Genomic DNA, 16276 nt, shown 5'->3' on the forward strand with positions numbered 1-16276 from the left:
TGATAAACATGATGCTGTCAATATTTGACATAATTGATGAAAGCGTTCCTGTTTTTCCTCCAAATGTAACAATTGTAGTTATGGTCAAACAGTTCTATGTTAGTTTCATCAGACCACAGGACATGTCTGCAAAATGAAGATATTTGTATCCGTGTGCTTTTGCAAACGACAACGTTTGAAGTAAAGGCTTGTTCCTAGCAGTATGGCCTTTCAGCCCATGTCAGTAAAACACATTTCACTGTGAATAATGACGCCGACTAACCAGCTTCAGCCAACATCTACAGGTCTTTGACTTTTGTTCTGGGGTCAATCTGCACATCCAAGTTAAACACAGCGAGCGCTGTGATAAATTGCTGTCTTATGCTTGAATCTAAATGTTTACATTATGCCAACTAGTAGAGGGTCTATGCAATTGATTTAACTGAATGTGTTTCAAATACAAAATGGAAGGTGAACTGCCAAGATAAACTGTCTGTGTGGTCCTGTGTGTAGTTATGGTTTGTATATTGACTGTAAGAGAAACATAAGTTGCACCACGATCTATCAATTCAAGTGGATCCACAACTGCAAAACTAACCTTCACTTGAATGGCCATTAGTTTTGTCACCTGATGTATGATCCAGGCTCGCTGGTTAAAAGAATCACTGCTTTCTACGTCAATTTTTGAATGATTAGATAATAAAAAAAATATACTTCAGAAGAAACTTTTTCATGTTGATACCAAATAAGCTACATGTTCTGCAACATTGTTACAGGAAACACGTGTACTTTATCACACACTTAATAACCTGGCCCATTTGCTCCAGAACTTAAAAACATCTTAACATATAAAGAACATACAGTTATACAAGTAAGTAATATTTTTCCTTTTTCCCCATGTGACCTGTCACAGCATTTCAGAAATATTACATGAGCTAGTTGTCTTCAAGTGGAGGTGTTACACTAATTGCTTAATTAAGTCAGAGTTGCACCTGACATCAAAGTTTGCCTTGAGGTTGAAGGTCAAAAGGTTGATACTGAATCTCACACACAAACCAACTCATTTTATTGATATTGACTCTATATTGTCTTCTGTAGTATTTTATTATCACTGACAAGTTTTTGGTCATAAGGCACATTTTTTAGTAACTGGAAATGAATAAAACACAGAGCACTTCAGTTTCTAAGACCACTCCATCTCCCATGCTGATCATGAAGTGATGAAGGAACTTAGAACATTCCTTCTTTGTAGCGATGAATCAACTCGGACACGTCATCCTTGCAGACCTTTATCCAGCCATCCTCTCGCATGTGGTACACTGGACAAACAAACAACAATTAGATATGCAAATGCATAAACATTTAGTCATTCATGCATAAATAGTATTAATTGATCATGGGGTTTGTATCATTTAATGTTGTTTTGTGGATGTGATAAGTGTTTATTCAATTGATTTTTTTAAAATTCCTTTGTATTTCACCTGTCTCTCAAGTTGTTTTAACTATTTTTTAGCAGTATCACCTCATGTTACTGTCAAAAATATAACTTCTTACAATAATTAAGGAAGTTAACACTCATGTATCTCCAAAGTTATAAATTAGTATGTAACCATTTCCCTTTCAATTTAAAACAATTAACAGTAAATAACAAATTAAACCACCAAAGTTAATTATTAATATGTACTCACTGTTGACAACCCCTCCTGAATAAGCGTCTCTGTGTGTAGCGTGAACAATTCCTCGGCGGCCGAGTTCATACGCCTCCTCCACTGTCATGTCCTCTCTGTAGCCGCTGTCCACCACTCCGTAGGCGTAGCTGTTCCCACATCCAGTGGAGAACATGTGGCCAGAGAAACGAGTTCCATTGTCATCCACATAGTAGAGACCAGGACCCTGGAGAACACAACGATTTATAATCTTAGTTTGATCTATAGTACAAAAATGACAAAATACTAACTTTGACAAGTAAGTTACTTTATAGGTAACGCATTTAGCCTTCAATCATAGCTAAATACCATAATTTGATACTCATTTGCCCACCCACTTAGTATTTAAATAAACAGATTATTTGGTGTGAACCCACTCACACAACCAAATTCTCAACCCATGAGATAATGTGAACAGACTGGATGACAACTAACACAGATTTTGACAGGGCAAGACAATGCTTTGAACACTCATTGATGAAAATGTGCTATATAAATAAAATTACTTTGCGAGCCAAGCCGAGCATTTTAACCGGACTGATTACTGTCTTGTGACATATACAGGTAAAAGCCAGTAAATTAGAATATTTTGAAAAACTTGATTTATTTCAGTAATTGCATTCAAAAGGTGTAACTTGTACATTATATTTATTCATTGCACACAGACTGATGCATTCAAATGTTTATTTCATTTAATTTTGATGATTTGAAGTGGCAACAAATGAAAATCCAAAATTCCGTGTGTCACAAAATTAGAATATTGTGTAAGGGTTAAATTTTGAAGACACCTGGTGCCACAAACTAATCAGCTGATTAACTCAAAACACCTGCAAAGGGCTTTAAATGGTCTCTCAGTCCAGTTCTGAAGCCTACACAAACATGGGGAAGACTTCAGATTTGACAGCTGTCCAAAAGGCGACCATCGACACATTGCACAAGGAGGGAAAGACACAAAAGGTTATTGCTGAAGAGGCTGGCTGTTCTCAGAGCTCTGTGTCCAAACACATTAATAGAGAGGCAAAGGGAAGGAAAAACTGTGGTCAGAAAAAGTGTACAAGCGATAGGGATCACCGCTACCTAGTCAAGATTGTGAAAAAAAACATTCAAAATGTGGGGAGATTCACAAGGAGTGGACAGCTGCTGGAGTCAGTGCTTCAAGATCCACCACCAAGAGACGCTTGAAAGACATGGGTTTCAACTGCATACCTCGTGTCAAGCCACTGTTGACCAAGAAACAGCGCGCGTCTCACCTGGGCTAAGGAAAAAAAGAGCTGGACTGCTGCTGAGTGGTCCAAAGTCATGTTTTCTGACGAAAGCAAATTTTGCATTTCCTTTGGAAATCGAGGTCCCAGAGTCTGGAGGAAGACAGGAGAGGCACAGGATCCACGTTGCCTGAAGTCTAGTGTAAAGTTTCCACCATCAGTGATGGTTTGGGGTGCCATGTCATCTGCTGGTGTCGGTCCACTCTGTTTCCTGAGATCCAGGGTCAACGCAGCCCTCTACCAACAAGTTTTAGAGCACTTCATGCTTCCTGCTGCTGACCTGCTCTATGGAGATGGAGATTTCAGGTTCCAACAGGACTTGGCGCCTGCACACAGCGCAAAATCTACCCGTGCCTGGTTTACGGACCATGGTATTTCTGTTCTAAATTGGCCAGCCAACTCCCCTGACCTTAGCCCCATAGAAAATCTGTGGGGTATTGTGAAAAGGAAGATGCAGAATGCCAGACCCAAAAACGCAGAAGAGTTGAAGGCCACTATCAGAGCAACCTGGGCTCTCATAACACCTGAGCAGTGCCAGAAACTCATCGACTCCATGCCACGCCGCATTAATGCAGTAATTGAGGCAAAAGGAGCTCCAACCAAGTATTGAGTATTGTACATGCTCATATTTTTCATTTTCATACTTTTCAGTTGGCCAACATTTCTAAAAAATCCCTTTTTTGTATTAGCCTTAAGTAATATTCTAATTTTGTGACACACGGAATTTTGGATTTTCATTTGTTGCCACTTCAAATCATCAAAATTAAATGAAATAAACATTTGAATGCATCAGTCTGTGTGCAATGAATAAATATAATGTACAAGTTACACCTTTTGAATGCAATTACTGAAATAAATCAAGTTTTTCAAAATATTCTAATTTACTGGCTTTTACCTGTAAATGCAACTTGAACAAATTGCTGGTCGTTGCATTTCCTGTTGACAGTTTTATTGTTTAAACTTTGTTCTTGTTAGCAGTACAAATTGACTCTCTCCCTCTGTTCAGACCCAATTTTTATGTGCATCATGATTGCTGGTGAAATTTTGGAACTAATCATGCTAATTATGAAACTATTTAAAACTCTTAAATTATTCTGTTAAGCAATTTTTTCCCCAATAATTCTATTGTGGTGTTTGTAAAGCAAAACTTCCTCTAATGGAACATATGCAATATTTAGAAATGTAATCCTTAATTTATGCTACATTTGTTACTCAATTTCTGATATCACCATAGTAATTAAACAAAATCACTGTCTACTCACTATAATGTAAATGTCTGTGTTCCACTGATAAAACAATTTAAGACTCATCTCTTTCCTTCAGCAAAAGAAAAGACGCCTCACCTGTTTGTCCCATCCACAGATCATGCTTCCCATGGAGAGGCCCATGCCTCTGTAGCCCAACATCATATTGGACAGCAGCTTTGATGCAGCGGCCACAGAAATCCTGTGACCGTTTCTCAGCCTGTACAGTCTAGACAAAGTAAAATTGGATCATTCAACAAGCTGACACCATAGCAAGTAGGTTCCTTGAACGACAACTTGTAATTAACAAAAAATCCCCACAGGTGCTGCGATCACTACTTCTTAAAGCAGTGCTTATCATAATCATTATTCCATCAAAAAATAAATTCAAACGTCCAGAATAATTGCTTTGGTGCATACAAAAAGATAACTGTATATAAAAGTATAGCATGATCAAATGTTGCTGTAAAACAAATACGAATAAAGCTAATCTGGTTACATTTAATTAAACATATGCAAAAATTGTGCCTCTAGCGCCGAATGTATTCTAGGTTGGCATCTTTTGTTTGATTTAAAAATCTGTTGTAAATTGTTCAATAATCATACACTAAAGCCTGAATTCATTCATAAGTAGGTAAATGCAGGATTTCTGAAAGTCTCTTAAGTAGGAGAATTTCAGTTGATTTTAGGATTGCTCTCAAAGGCTTGATGTAGCAGTATTTCCAGCTTGAAGGTAAATTATTTTTAATTTCAATCAAATCAGCAAAAAAGAATTGAGAATTTTCTCCATAGTTTTTAGGACTACTAACACTTCTTTTGATTTTTAATTTTATGTAAGTGGTATGCAACTAAACTGCCAAATGAAATCATTAAAGGTCTAAAACACAAAGAAAACTTGGCTTACCTGCATTCTTTGGCCAGTAGCCGCTCCCAGTGCTGGCAGTCGGCAGCGCTTCCAGACATGGTCCCCAGTAAGTACGAGTTGATTTCTATCACCTTGTTGGCATCCTTTGATGCTGCAGAATAAATATACATGAGAATTATCCCCTCATAGTAAAAACATAAAGACAAACATTCTGTTATACCCAATTACATTTGATATGAACTGTTTTACAGTTGAAATCACTTTTATTTTTACTTTTACTGTTATTCAATGTGTTGTTTTTCTTTATTAGAGGATTAAACAAAACTATTAAAGTTTATACTTGCTAATAATTCTAATTTGTTTTCAGTTATTAAGGTACAAATATTGTTCTACAGCTAATATATTCAATAGTTTATAAAATAAAGAGTAACATAACTGTTGTTCTTAATGTTAGACTGTAAACAAACCGGTAAAGGTCAGGTTTAATAGAGTTTAAGATTTTGGACTCTGGTTATATCAACTTCCGTTGGTAATTAGTTGGCCTGGCGTCATATTTTCTCGACTGGTATAATGAATTACAATCAATACTGCAAAAGTGAGCTAAGCAAACGATGTACAATCTTCCATGGATATAAAGAGACTTAGTTCAACCTGCAGAAGACAATTAAGATCTTTATGGTCCCATTTTTTACCCAGAGTTGTCCTGAATCAAACCTATACCTGTTCAGGCAATTAACATAAAAATCAGAGACTGCTTTTTTGCCTGCTTTATAAGCCGGGTGTTATCATTCTATCACTTCACTTCAAAAACAGTTTTCTTAAGAGTTTGCTGTAATAACACATAGTTTAGGTTTTACATTGTGCACGTCCCTTTTTCTAAGTTCACATTTTTATAGATTAAGTAAGAAATATTTTCTGTTTCTCACATTTTTGGTCTTTTCTTCAGCCAACTAACAACAAAAATAAAATCCTTGTTGGTTCAAGATTTAAGTTGAAAATAAATATGTTTCTGATTATCTAACCAGAAAGAACTAAAAGTAAGACAAAATGAAATTAAAGAAAACAAATTTTCAATTTGTTGTTTAGATGAAAGATAGAACATAGTCATACTCAAAAAGTTAGCAACTATGAATATTACTGAAATGTTAGAGCTTAAGGTAGAGAAGTTGAGACAAATGCTCTGAATTTGATACAGTTTTGACAAATTTTTAGGACATCGTCATGAACTAAAGACAAATATTCTCAAAGTTTGTAAATGGTGGAGTTATTTTGTATGAGTTCCTAAAACAACCCACTTAATTCACAAAACCAAACATATTAGACGTCTGGCCTTGAAGTCCAGACGTTCTTTGCTCATACCATGACAGGTCAAATATTTTAGGTATTGATGGCACAAATAACTACAATTGCTTATTCACTGTCTTGCATTTTATTTGTTCTCTTCCTGATTGATTTTTTTTTTTTTTTTTTTTTTTTTTTTTTTTTTCATTTCAACGTGAGAGCTAGTCATTAATATTACCCAGGTAGTTCCCAGCTGAAGCTCTGGAGTCCACGGCCACGATGACTCCATGCCTGAACTTGAAAGCCAAAGTGGTGGTACCGTGGTTCAGGTCAATGCAAACTCCTCCGTCATGGTTGCAGGATTTCAGAAACCCAGAGGGCTGCAACAAGAGGGATCAAATCAACAGGAGGCGAAACAACGCAACTAAATAAGTCATACTATAATATGTCAACAGTGTCGCTTTCATAACAAAGTATAATTTTACTTTCTATTAAGAAAAAATTATTACATTTTCAGATACACGTAAAAACAAGAGAAGCTGAAATAACTCAATTACCACAAAATATGACGCTTTGTTTAGGTGTCGTGTAACTTTTTTTTTGTCTTTTATAAATAGTTGAAGTTATACTCACGTCCTCGCCCAGAGGGACAGCAAACTCCTGGGTTTTAGTGTTGAAGGTGTAGTGGTTCGGTCGGTCCACAAGCCGAGTCTGACCGAACGGGAGAATCTGCGCACGGACTTCAGAATAAGGCTTAAAACCGCTCACTTCAAAAAGTGCCATTGTGTCTTAAATACCAGACCTTATTTATTATTGTAGCTGTTTGATATAATTCCTACAAACGCTCAGAAACAGAAACGCGTTTGGCGAAGCTGATCAATGATTTCCTTGTACGTGACAAAGAAACTGAAAGTGAAAGAATTTGAAAAAAGTCGTTTTTTTTCTTTGCAGTGCCTTTTCTCGCTTTTCTCGTCAAAAACATCCCATTCACAAGCAACAAAAATAGATCTTAACTCACAGATTGAGTTTATTAAATAATATACTGTCTCAATATTCACTGAAATAAAAAAAAATGCTTGGAAAATATTAGCCAATGGGAGAGCTTTATTTTATATCACAATCAGTCACTATGAGGAAGGGCAACACGGAGGTTTTGGGAAGAAAACTGGACTGAGATTCAGCAAGTGATTTATTACAAAAAAATGTAAAAGCAGTAAATTATCTCAACATGCATCAAAAATAGTTACTTATAAATCCTGCTAAAGTGAATATATGACTGTTGTTAAGTTGCTTGGATCATAAAATTAAAGGAGGAGGAAAACAACAGTCAATATTACAGTTTTAAAAATGATTTTATTGAAAATGTTCAGCAGCAGAATGCAAATTGTTATTATTTATGCTGTATTAATTTGTTTCTGTAGTTGTGTAGTTTAGGCAGTGTCCATCTTCTGCACAGCTTCTTGTACAACTTCCAGCTTCAAGGCAATTACTTTTTCTGTCAGGACTGGAGTCGTGCCCGGGCGATATCGATATTTAATATTCCTGGGAGAAAGAAAGAGAGAAATGGTTTTGAAATAGTTATTTTCAGCTAAGCTGTAACTCATAATCAGGTTTATGTACAAACTTTTTTTCTTTATTTTCTACAGATCAGAAAAGAAATAATAAGTAAATAAACATGTCTGATATCTAGCACTGCACACCTCTTGTCCTTGTACTCTGACTCCTGGTAGGGTCGGATGTAGTCCACTCCTTTCTTAGTGATGACACAGATGTCGATGTTGTTGCCTGAGCCGAGGTCACTCATGATGCCTGCATGGATGGACGATCTTACCAACTCCTTCGCTTCCTCCAGCTGAGACAGAAAATCAAAAGCAAGACAGAAAGGAACAAATAAAACACAGAGGTTGAAAGGTCATAGTGATTGCTTGTTTGATTTTGAAATCAAACACCAACACTCTCCAAAGCTCTTCACACACTGGTAAGTATTATACCTCTAGATTGTGTTTGAACCCATCTTCTAAAATGCCAAGAGCAGCCAGATCACCAGAACCTGTGAATGGAAAGGAAACCTTCCTTACTCAACATCCGCAAGAAATAAACATCTGTGAATTGAAACATGCTGTATACTCAAATGTCATAAAAAAAAAAAAAAAAACATTATTTGTGCTGTGTCTCATTACATACCCATTGCAAGGTAAGGAACCTTATTTACACTCCCATATGGACCCACAGTGTACAGATGGTTCCCAGAACAGTCCACTCCTCCCAGTATCAGGTTGGCTCCAATCTGACCGTGATACCTGAGGACAAGACACCAAATGTGAAACTGACTGACAAAATGTAGAGTTTTTTTGGCAAAGAGGATCTCAATTTACCATTTCATCCATGTACACCATGTGTTTACTACTAACCTGTACAGCATGTCCTGCAGTATGTTCACCGCCATGACAACACGAGGGTTTCTCCCGCTGTTCAGGGAGAAGATGGAGAGGTTGGATGACAGAAGATCTGTGGTTTTCTCTGTGTCTGCGGCTGTTCCTGCTCCACAGCAACTAAAACACAGAGAGAAATCAAGGATTATGACACACACACAATGAACGATATAAATTATCTAGCTCTAGTGGCCAATAGTGATCAGACAGAAAATAGCCAGAGAGAGAAGTGGGGAAATGTCCCAAGACCAGAAGCAAACGTTGAACAACTGCCTCTTTAAATGGAGCATCTGCTCTACCTCTTTTCTCTTCTCATTGTTTTTCATGTAAAATTCCCAAAACTTACTATATATTTGGGGAAATATAATGGATCTTGGCACACATCTTGTCGGCCACCACTTCACTGGATGTGGCTCTTGTGTCGGCTCCAAGAACAACTCCATCCTGCACAGCAGAGACAGATGAGACATTAGGACTGGATTACATCTGTGTTTAGAGGAGTTAGTACAGTAAAAAAAAAAAACATTTAAAGTGAAAAAATGTTTCACAGAATTCAACAGCTTAAATGGTTGAGAGTATTTTTTTATCTTCTAGTTTAATTAAAACTATGCACTGGCTAATTAGAAAACTGTAACGCAAAGGACAAAACTGGGAAGATAAGACATTCCCACTATATACACATTTTACATTGCACAGTTACACTGCAGAAACAAAGTTTTACTTTTATTTTATTTAAAAAAAACAACATTACTCTATGTTCTAGGGTGTGATATTAATAAATTATTAGCTATATTACCAGATTTAGAAAGTTTGGAAAGGTCTCCTTACAGAACAAAATATGCTCAAATTAACCAAATATCAATCTGACTGTTTCTGATTACATTAAAAACCTGAATTCACACAGCTACAGATATCAACTTGGTACAAAGGTGCTACAGGACACCTTCAGATGTTCTTGGGTCAAATCTAGAGGTTAAATTTTGGGGTGCTGAAATGTGAGGGATTTACTCTGTAATTAGTCAGGTTTTCATAATGACTCAGTCTCTAATAAAAAATATTTTTGACAATTTAATGTTGTAGTTTGAACTGCGTCGCCCACCTTAAACACAACTCCTGCTATGGTAGTGCCAGTTTTCAGAGGTTTTGGTGTCTGTGCGCCGTCAAGGAGACCCTGTAAGGCAACATTTCTGGAGAAAAACGGAGGAAGCAAGTTAGTGCTACTAGTTACTCATCGTAACCATTTATAACCAGAACATAGAAGTGTACACGCCATCACATTGTTGTTGTCAATCTAATAAATAAGCAGGAAAAAGTTAGTTTCACTTTTGATACCGATGAAAGCCCAGAACACCCAGGTTACTTTTTATTTTATTTTAAATTAACGATGATAAAATACGCTAAAGACAAACAAAGGCCATACCTCGCTGCGTTTTCAAAATTAAACCCAGCTCCGGGGGTTTCGAGGACAGTTGACAGCGCCATAGTTGATGTTTCTGCGGCTTCCCTGCGCGTCTCGGTGCGCCTGAGGTCGCTGTTCTGAGCGTCACGGCTCCTTTCTTCCTTTCGATTTTACAGAGAAAATGGAGAAACACTACACGGACTCAAAAGTCAAAGGAGTCAGCACAGGGGTGAGTAAATCCGGACAGGTTAACTTTTATTCAGAATTGATGCAGCATATTGTTACGGATGACCGGTAACCATTTTACGTGTGAGCAGGTGAACAGTTTGAGGAGCAGCTCACCTAAAACAGCGTGAAACGAATCCGTTCAAAATTTATTTATGAATCTTGACAAGTAAACGCCCGACCGTTTTCTTCTACTTTTTGTAAAATAAAATACATGGCTTCAATTTGGGTTTTAGGCTCTTTACCGTTTTAAAATATTCTAAGTCAAAACTCCAAATCCCAGAATTCCTCGCAACTGTATCTCGCTTCAGAAAGAGAAAACGATCCTTAATTTTGCTTCAGCAGGGAGAAACTGCCCCTTATTCATAAATCCTTTACTTATTATTCATATATTGATCAACGCATACTATTATCACCAGTTTTCTAACTTTTTTTTGTACAGACCACCATCCTGGCTGCAATCTTTGATGGAGGAGTTGTGATTGGTTCAGATTCCAGAGCGTCAATAGGAGGGTAGGCATGTTATGATGATATGACAAGAACGCTTCTGTTTTACACACATACATTACTGATTCTGTTTGCTCAAAATTTGTAGAGAGATAGAAACAAATCCTCAAACTCTTGCTACATCTAGAGCAGTGGTCCTCAATCCTGGTATTCAAGGCTTACAGCTTTTTTATTGTCACACTTGTCCTATAAATGAATTTAAAACTTAATGGGATGTTGGGAAGGTAATCATTTGAATGAGGTCTGCTGGAACCGGAACACGTGTGATGCAGGAATGGCAGGTTTTTTGCACCAAATTTGGGGACCACTGGTCTAGAAACAATTGAGATTCATTCTATTGATGGCCAAGCAACATTTTAAAATAAATGTTTCAGTATATTGCTCTGTCAGGTCTGTGGCAAAACGTATTTATATTTAGGTTGTTTTGTTTGTAGTCAATATATTTACATTTGACACTATAGCATTTTTAGTCCATTTGATTATTCCTTGATCCTGCATGTTTGTTGATCTGTGGTTAAAATTAAGACATTTGGTAAATAAAATAAATAAATAAAAATCTTCCTCAATTGACAAACTGGAATCCAGTTTCACTCTCAGCAATATGTAAACGATAATGATAAATAAACTGCCTGATCAGTTTTACTGTTCATTTCACAAGCAATGGGATGCTTATGAAATGAACAACTGTACTATATTGGTTTTGCTAATTAAAGCTGATATAGTACAGACTGTTATATCAGCCAGACAATAATATAGTCTGGCTGACTATACTTAATTATAAATTAATTACATAACATTTGTGATCGCCTTTTACTTTTTGATAAATATTTCACAAAGTTATTCCTGGGGCAATAACTTTGTGAAATATATAAAAATAAAAATACAAAAATACATAAAAATACAGTTAACAGTTAGGTGGAGAAAAAAAGAACAAATTTGTGAAATCACCTTGCATATTGTTAATGCCAGAAGATGCTTATCAAGCTTTCAAATATGTTTAATGCCAGAAAAAGTGGTAAATTAAGACAGATGAAAGTGTAATACTGGGAATATAAAAAACACGAAAACAAAAATATTCCCAATTTTAAAACTGCATTAACAAATAATTAAATAATACTTTTATTATAGTTCAGACTAATGTGACCGGTGCACTTCTGCGTTGTGTGTGGTGATCAGACAAACCACAAAACTCCGAATCAGGGTTTGGAGGCGGTCTCCGTTTATTTATCCTGTCAATCGGGAGACATTAGCATTAGCATTAGTTCGCCAGCCCGATCTATACAAAATAACAGTATTAACATGCATCAGATGTTATAAAGGCGTAATAGCAATTCAACTGAAAATAGACATCATTAATACAGGCGGAAAAATAAACATTCGAACAATATAAATGAAAGGAATACAACGGATAATAAAACTTGCCTCTCCCCAGTGGAACAAGTAACAAAAGGGAAGAGGAAATTAATAACTGAGTATAGAAAGAAGGGCGGAGCTGGAGGACCAAACCCCTTATAGCAGACACAGAAGAACACAAGGATAGACAAATATAAGAGGACAAATAAATTAAAGAAAACATTTTGTGGAAATATATAACTAACAATATAAACCCAGTTACACTAACCTGTCTAAAGATCATTTTGATGTTTTTTATTTTATGACAAAGCGTTAATTTACTTTTTCTATCATTTGTTTCCCTAGACTTGTAAATTGTAAAGTATGAAAAATGTCTGAGTTAATTGGCATTTCTGTGGCTACATCTGAAATAAAGTGGCATGAAAATAAAACACCTTGTTAAAAAATGTTTATCAGAAAGTTAGTTAATAATTGAGTAGAAGTGCTGGACTTGAGTGTGAAAACAAGATACATTCTCATGTTGAGCTTTCAATAATATTTTATCATGTTTTATTATAATTGTTGTTGTTGTTGTCCCAAAGGCTTTACAAATAAATTATAGTGATTTACTGAAATTAAAGATGTGCAGAAACTAAACTTGAAGGGGAAAATTATGAAATCTGATGTTACTGATTTAAACTGGCATAATTAACAAATTGTTCTTATTAGTTTCATGATTGCATTTTTAAGCAAAGTATCATCCTGATTCTAAACAAAAGGCCTCTCTGTCTTATGACTGTTCAGGGATTATGTATCATCTAAAACCATCAACAAGGTGATTCAGGTTCATGACCGGATTTTCTGCTGCATCGCTGGTTCACTGGCAGATGCTCAAGCCGTCACCAAGGCTGCAAAGTCCCACCTGTCCTTCCACAGGTATTCACACTTAAAAACATTTATATCATTGTTTCCAGAAACTGTTTATGTTGAGATCGTTTGGTTCTACATTCTCCTTTAATCTTTACTTCACAGACAACACAGTTGTGTTGTGAAGTTTAACCAGGTCATCTGTTAATTTGTTTTGGATATTAAAAACATTGACAACATAACCTCAAATGTTAGTGATGTTTCTTTAAGCAAACATATGACAGGAAAGGCTTTCTGATATGTGATAGATGTTATTTAATACAAATATTATATAAAATACGGTACTGCTTACCATATTTTAGTTTGCAGAGGAAAGTTGTGGCTCTCAATTTTCCGGTTCAAATGTTTTTGTGTCAAATTACAAATTTGACACAAAAACATTGACAGAAATGCCAAAGTCAGTGTTATCCAAGTTTATTCTTACATAGTGCTAAAACTTAAGTCATTCAATTTAAAAGTGAATTAATTAAGGTTCATAATTCACCACCTAAACACTAAAAAAAGAGAATGAAGCTCCAAGTTAAGAAAAAATTATGTTGGAGTTAATTCTCTTTAATGTAATCAAATTAAGTTTGTCAAACCTACTTTACTTACATTTGTTTAACGTGACAACTTGCTAAACTTAATATACTCACTTGGATAAACGTAATTTGATTACTTGTAGCAAATTAACAACATTTTTAAAACTTGGGTCACCTGTTTTCTTTTTGCAGTGAAAACTGAAGTAACCACCCCAAAAGAAAGTAGTTTTAGTTTTAATATATTTTATGATATTACACAACAATTACCACATTGATTATGTAATTATTATTAACTTGACCTTTTCCAGATTATGTTCATCAGCTTATTTCTTTCCTGCTCTCACTTATTTGTCTCTTTTCTTTTTTTGATCTGGAAAAGTGTTCAGATGGAAAGTCCTCCTCTTGTGATCGCTGCAGCGTCTGTCCTGAAGGACCTGTGTTACAAAAACAAAGACGAGCTGCAGGCCGGCTTCATGACAGCCGGCTGGGACAGGAAGAATGGACCTCAGGTCCGTCACTGGTGATCAGGCATACAATATGCAATATGTGAAGAACTAATCGCTCACAACCCCTCTGCCCCGGCTTACACACACACACACACACACACACGCACACACACACACAAATTTCTTCCATAAATCAAATTGGAAATGTCAAATTATGATTTCATTTAATAAGGAAAGAAATCTACTGGTCTCGTGTGAAAAATGAATTGCTCCCTACTAATAGTTGATTGTGTCCCTGTTGGTAGAAAACAGTTGTCAAGTATTTGCAAATACTGCCAACATGTTTTCTATATCACTTAGGAAAAATTTTAATTCAGACTCACTGGACGGTTTTCAAGCATGAGGGTCTTTGTTAAAGTGAGGCCACATCATCTTTCTGGGATTTAAATTTAGACTTTGACTAGGCCATTCCAAAGTTTCCATTATTTTAACCCATTTAGTTAAAATGGTGTTTTTCTGGTGTCTTTTGGATCACTGGCCTGCTGCTCAACTCAAGTGTACTAGAACTCAAGGTCACAGCTAATGGCCAAGTTCCCTCCTTCAGGATTTTCAGAGAGCACACTTTCCAAAAAGTTTTCAGCAGTGGTTTGGGCTGGGAACTCTCAAAAATTGTGTATTTCCCCCCCTCAGTCTCTCTTTCTTATTGTTAAAACCTTAACTACAACCTTAACTGGTTCAGTGAGGCATGGTGTGCTTTAAATGTTGTTCTGGATTCTTTTGTGACCTACTGGATGATTTATGCACTTTGAGTCCATTTAAACTTTGTTTACCAAATAATATAGTAAATTACAGTTAAATTATAATTTGTCTACTGGGAGGAAGATCATTTTGTTGTCACACAGGACCAGGTTGTCATGTCTCATGTTGTACTAAAATCCAAATGCAGAGAGAGAAGTAGACTGACATATGAAGACTGAAGGAATTTAATACTGAAACAAAACACAGAACCAAGAGTAGAAACTAAATGCACATAGAGTAAATTATAAGAAAAACTAAGAAACACAAAAGGAAGAAGCTTTATGGAAACCCCATAATGACAATAATAAAAGAAAAACATCCAAACACATTGAGACTCAAAAACACAATATTACTTTAGCGTCACGCCTGATGTTTCTGTTCCCTCTGCAGGTTTATGTTGTGGCTCTGGGTGGAATGTTACTCAGTCAGCAGGTTACCATCGGCGGCTCAGGAAGTACCTACATCTACGGATACGTTGACGCTAAATACAAACCCAACATGACCAGAGAGGAATGTGTACAGTTTGCCACCAATGGTATAGTTTACTGATTAAGTTCCTAAAGCAGATTACTTTGAATTTGTAACAGAATGCCTTTCAAGATTTGAAATTTGGTTAATGCAGCTTAATTCTTTAAAATATAATGTAAAAAATAATGTGATAACATAAGACAGAAGAAAAGCTAATGCTAAGTGAAAGATCGAGATTAATATATTCCAGAAAATTATGGATGTTAGAGAGGATTCATAAGCAAGGGAATCAGAATTGTATCCTACAGGTTTTATCCTGAATCAAACCTGTTAATGTCACAGTAGCTTTGGCTGTATTCTCAGTACTTCATGCCTGTTGAACCTGACCTCTATATTTCCTCTTTTCACTCCGCAGCTATTGCTCTGGCGATGGGCAGGGACAACGTCAGCGGAGGTGTTGTTCACCTGGTGGTGATAACAGAAAAAGAGGTGGAGCATGTGGTTGTACCTGGAGACAAGCTGCCAAGATTTCATGATGAATGAATTATTTTTTATGATTTAGTTTTACATAAATGTTTGAATTTTTGGAATGATCCCTTAGAATTCCTAAGTGATATAATTTCTTCTGTCTTAGCTATTGGCTACAAGGACACACTTTCAATTTCATGTTAGGTGAGCAAGCTTAGTGTAATTTAAATCAAAAATTGGGGATTTTATGTGAAAGACAGGTGTCTGTTTTTTGATAAGTGACAGTTCAGTATATGATCAAAAAATTCAATGCAATTACATTTGAATACATATCTTTATCCAAGAAAATAAAGCATTTTGTTTTCCAAGACCTCCTTGTGCTCTCTTTATTTTTTTAACCAAATATACAGTCATTA

The 16276-nt window shown here is 36.0% G+C and overlaps 3 protein-coding genes and 1 long non-coding RNA gene across 4 annotated transcripts; 1 reads left to right on the forward strand and 3 right to left on the reverse strand.

The window, feature by feature from the left end:
• Window positions 1–1064: 1064 nt before the first annotated feature.
• Window positions 1065–7256, reverse strand: LOC122843208 (proteasome subunit beta type-8-like). The gene is made up of 6 exons (XM_044137806.1): window positions 6971–7256; window positions 6576–6717; window positions 5096–5207; window positions 4291–4420; window positions 1668–1872; window positions 1065–1298 (listed from the first exon to the last, which is right to left on the reverse strand). The coding sequence occupies exons 1-6, from the start codon at window positions 7118–7120 to the stop codon at window positions 1210–1212; spliced, it is 828 nt and encodes a 275-aa protein (XP_043993741.1). The 5' UTR covers window positions 7121–7256; the 3' UTR covers window positions 1065–1209.
• Window positions 2363–3691, reverse strand: LOC122843212. Its single transcript, XR_006372679.1, has 2 exons — window positions 3472–3691; window positions 2363–2512 (listed from the first exon to the last, which is right to left on the reverse strand). It is a non-coding gene; the product is annotated as an uncharacterized LOC122843212 (long non-coding RNA).
• Window positions 7257–7670: 414 nt separating the features above from the next.
• LOC122843206 (proteasome subunit beta type-7-like) lies at window positions 7671–10325 on the reverse strand. The gene is made up of 8 exons (XM_044137805.1): window positions 10190–10325; window positions 9869–9956; window positions 9116–9213; window positions 8749–8889; window positions 8522–8637; window positions 8329–8387; window positions 8038–8189; window positions 7671–7879 (listed from the first exon to the last, which is right to left on the reverse strand). The coding sequence occupies exons 1-8, from the start codon at window positions 10249–10251 to the stop codon at window positions 7768–7770; spliced, it is 828 nt and encodes a 275-aa protein (XP_043993740.1). The 5' UTR covers window positions 10252–10325; the 3' UTR covers window positions 7671–7767.
• On the forward strand, window positions 10277–16230 carry LOC122843210 (proteasome subunit beta type-6-B like protein). Its single transcript, XM_044137808.1, has 6 exons — window positions 10277–10397; window positions 10836–10906; window positions 13037–13168; window positions 14060–14189; window positions 15315–15459; window positions 15808–16230. The coding sequence occupies exons 1-6, from the start codon at window positions 10350–10352 to the stop codon at window positions 15933–15935; spliced, it is 654 nt and encodes a 217-aa protein (XP_043993743.1). The 5' UTR covers window positions 10277–10349; the 3' UTR covers window positions 15936–16230.
• The last annotated feature ends 46 nt before the right edge of the window (window positions 16231–16276 follow it).

The sequence above is a fragment of the Gambusia affinis genome, linkage group LG14 (genome assembly GCF_019740435.1).
Source record: "Gambusia affinis linkage group LG14, SWU_Gaff_1.0, whole genome shotgun sequence".
In the NCBI taxonomy this organism is placed as follows: domain Eukaryota; kingdom Metazoa; phylum Chordata; class Actinopteri; order Cyprinodontiformes; family Poeciliidae; genus Gambusia; species Gambusia affinis.

What these genes read in the sequence shown, in the direction of transcription:
- LOC122843208 (XM_044137806.1), bottom strand. Translation starts at nt 7,120, where the DNA reads ATGGCACTTTTTGAAGTGAGCGGTTTTAAGCCTTATTCTGAAGTCCGT. An exon ending in CTGTCCCTCTGGGCGAGGAC is followed by an intron (nt 6,718 to 6,970) that starts GTGAGTATAACT and finishes CTCTTGTTGCAG; the next exon opens with CCCTCTGGGTTTCTGAAATC. An exon ending in TCTGTGGATGGGACAAACAG is followed by an intron (nt 1,873 to 4,290) that starts GTGAGGCGTCTT and finishes TGTGTTCTCCAG; the next exon opens with GGTCCTGGTCTCTACTATGT.
- LOC122843210 (XM_044137808.1), top strand. Translation starts at nt 10,350, where the DNA reads ATGGAGAAACACTACACGGACTCAAAAGTCAAAGGAGTCAGCACAGGG. An exon ending in TCAAAGGAGTCAGCACAGGG is followed by an intron (nt 10,398 to 10,835) that starts GTGAGTAAATCC and finishes TTTTTTGTACAG; the next exon opens with ACCACCATCCTGGCTGCAAT. An exon ending in TGTACAGTTTGCCACCAATG is followed by an intron (nt 15,460 to 15,807) that starts GTATAGTTTACT and finishes TTCACTCCGCAG; the next exon opens with CTATTGCTCTGGCGATGGGC.
- LOC122843206 (XM_044137805.1), bottom strand. Translation starts at nt 10,251, where the DNA reads ATGGCGCTGTCAACTGTCCTCGAAACCCCCGGAGCTGGGTTTAATTTT. An exon ending in AATTTTGAAAACGCAGCGAG is followed by an intron (nt 9,957 to 10,189) that starts GTATGGCCTTTG and finishes GTTTTTCTCCAG; the next exon opens with AAATGTTGCCTTACAGGGTC. An exon ending in TATATTTCCCCAAATATATA is followed by an intron (nt 8,890 to 9,115) that starts GTAAGTTTTGGG and finishes TCTGTGTTTTAG; the next exon opens with TTGCTGTGGAGCAGGAACAG.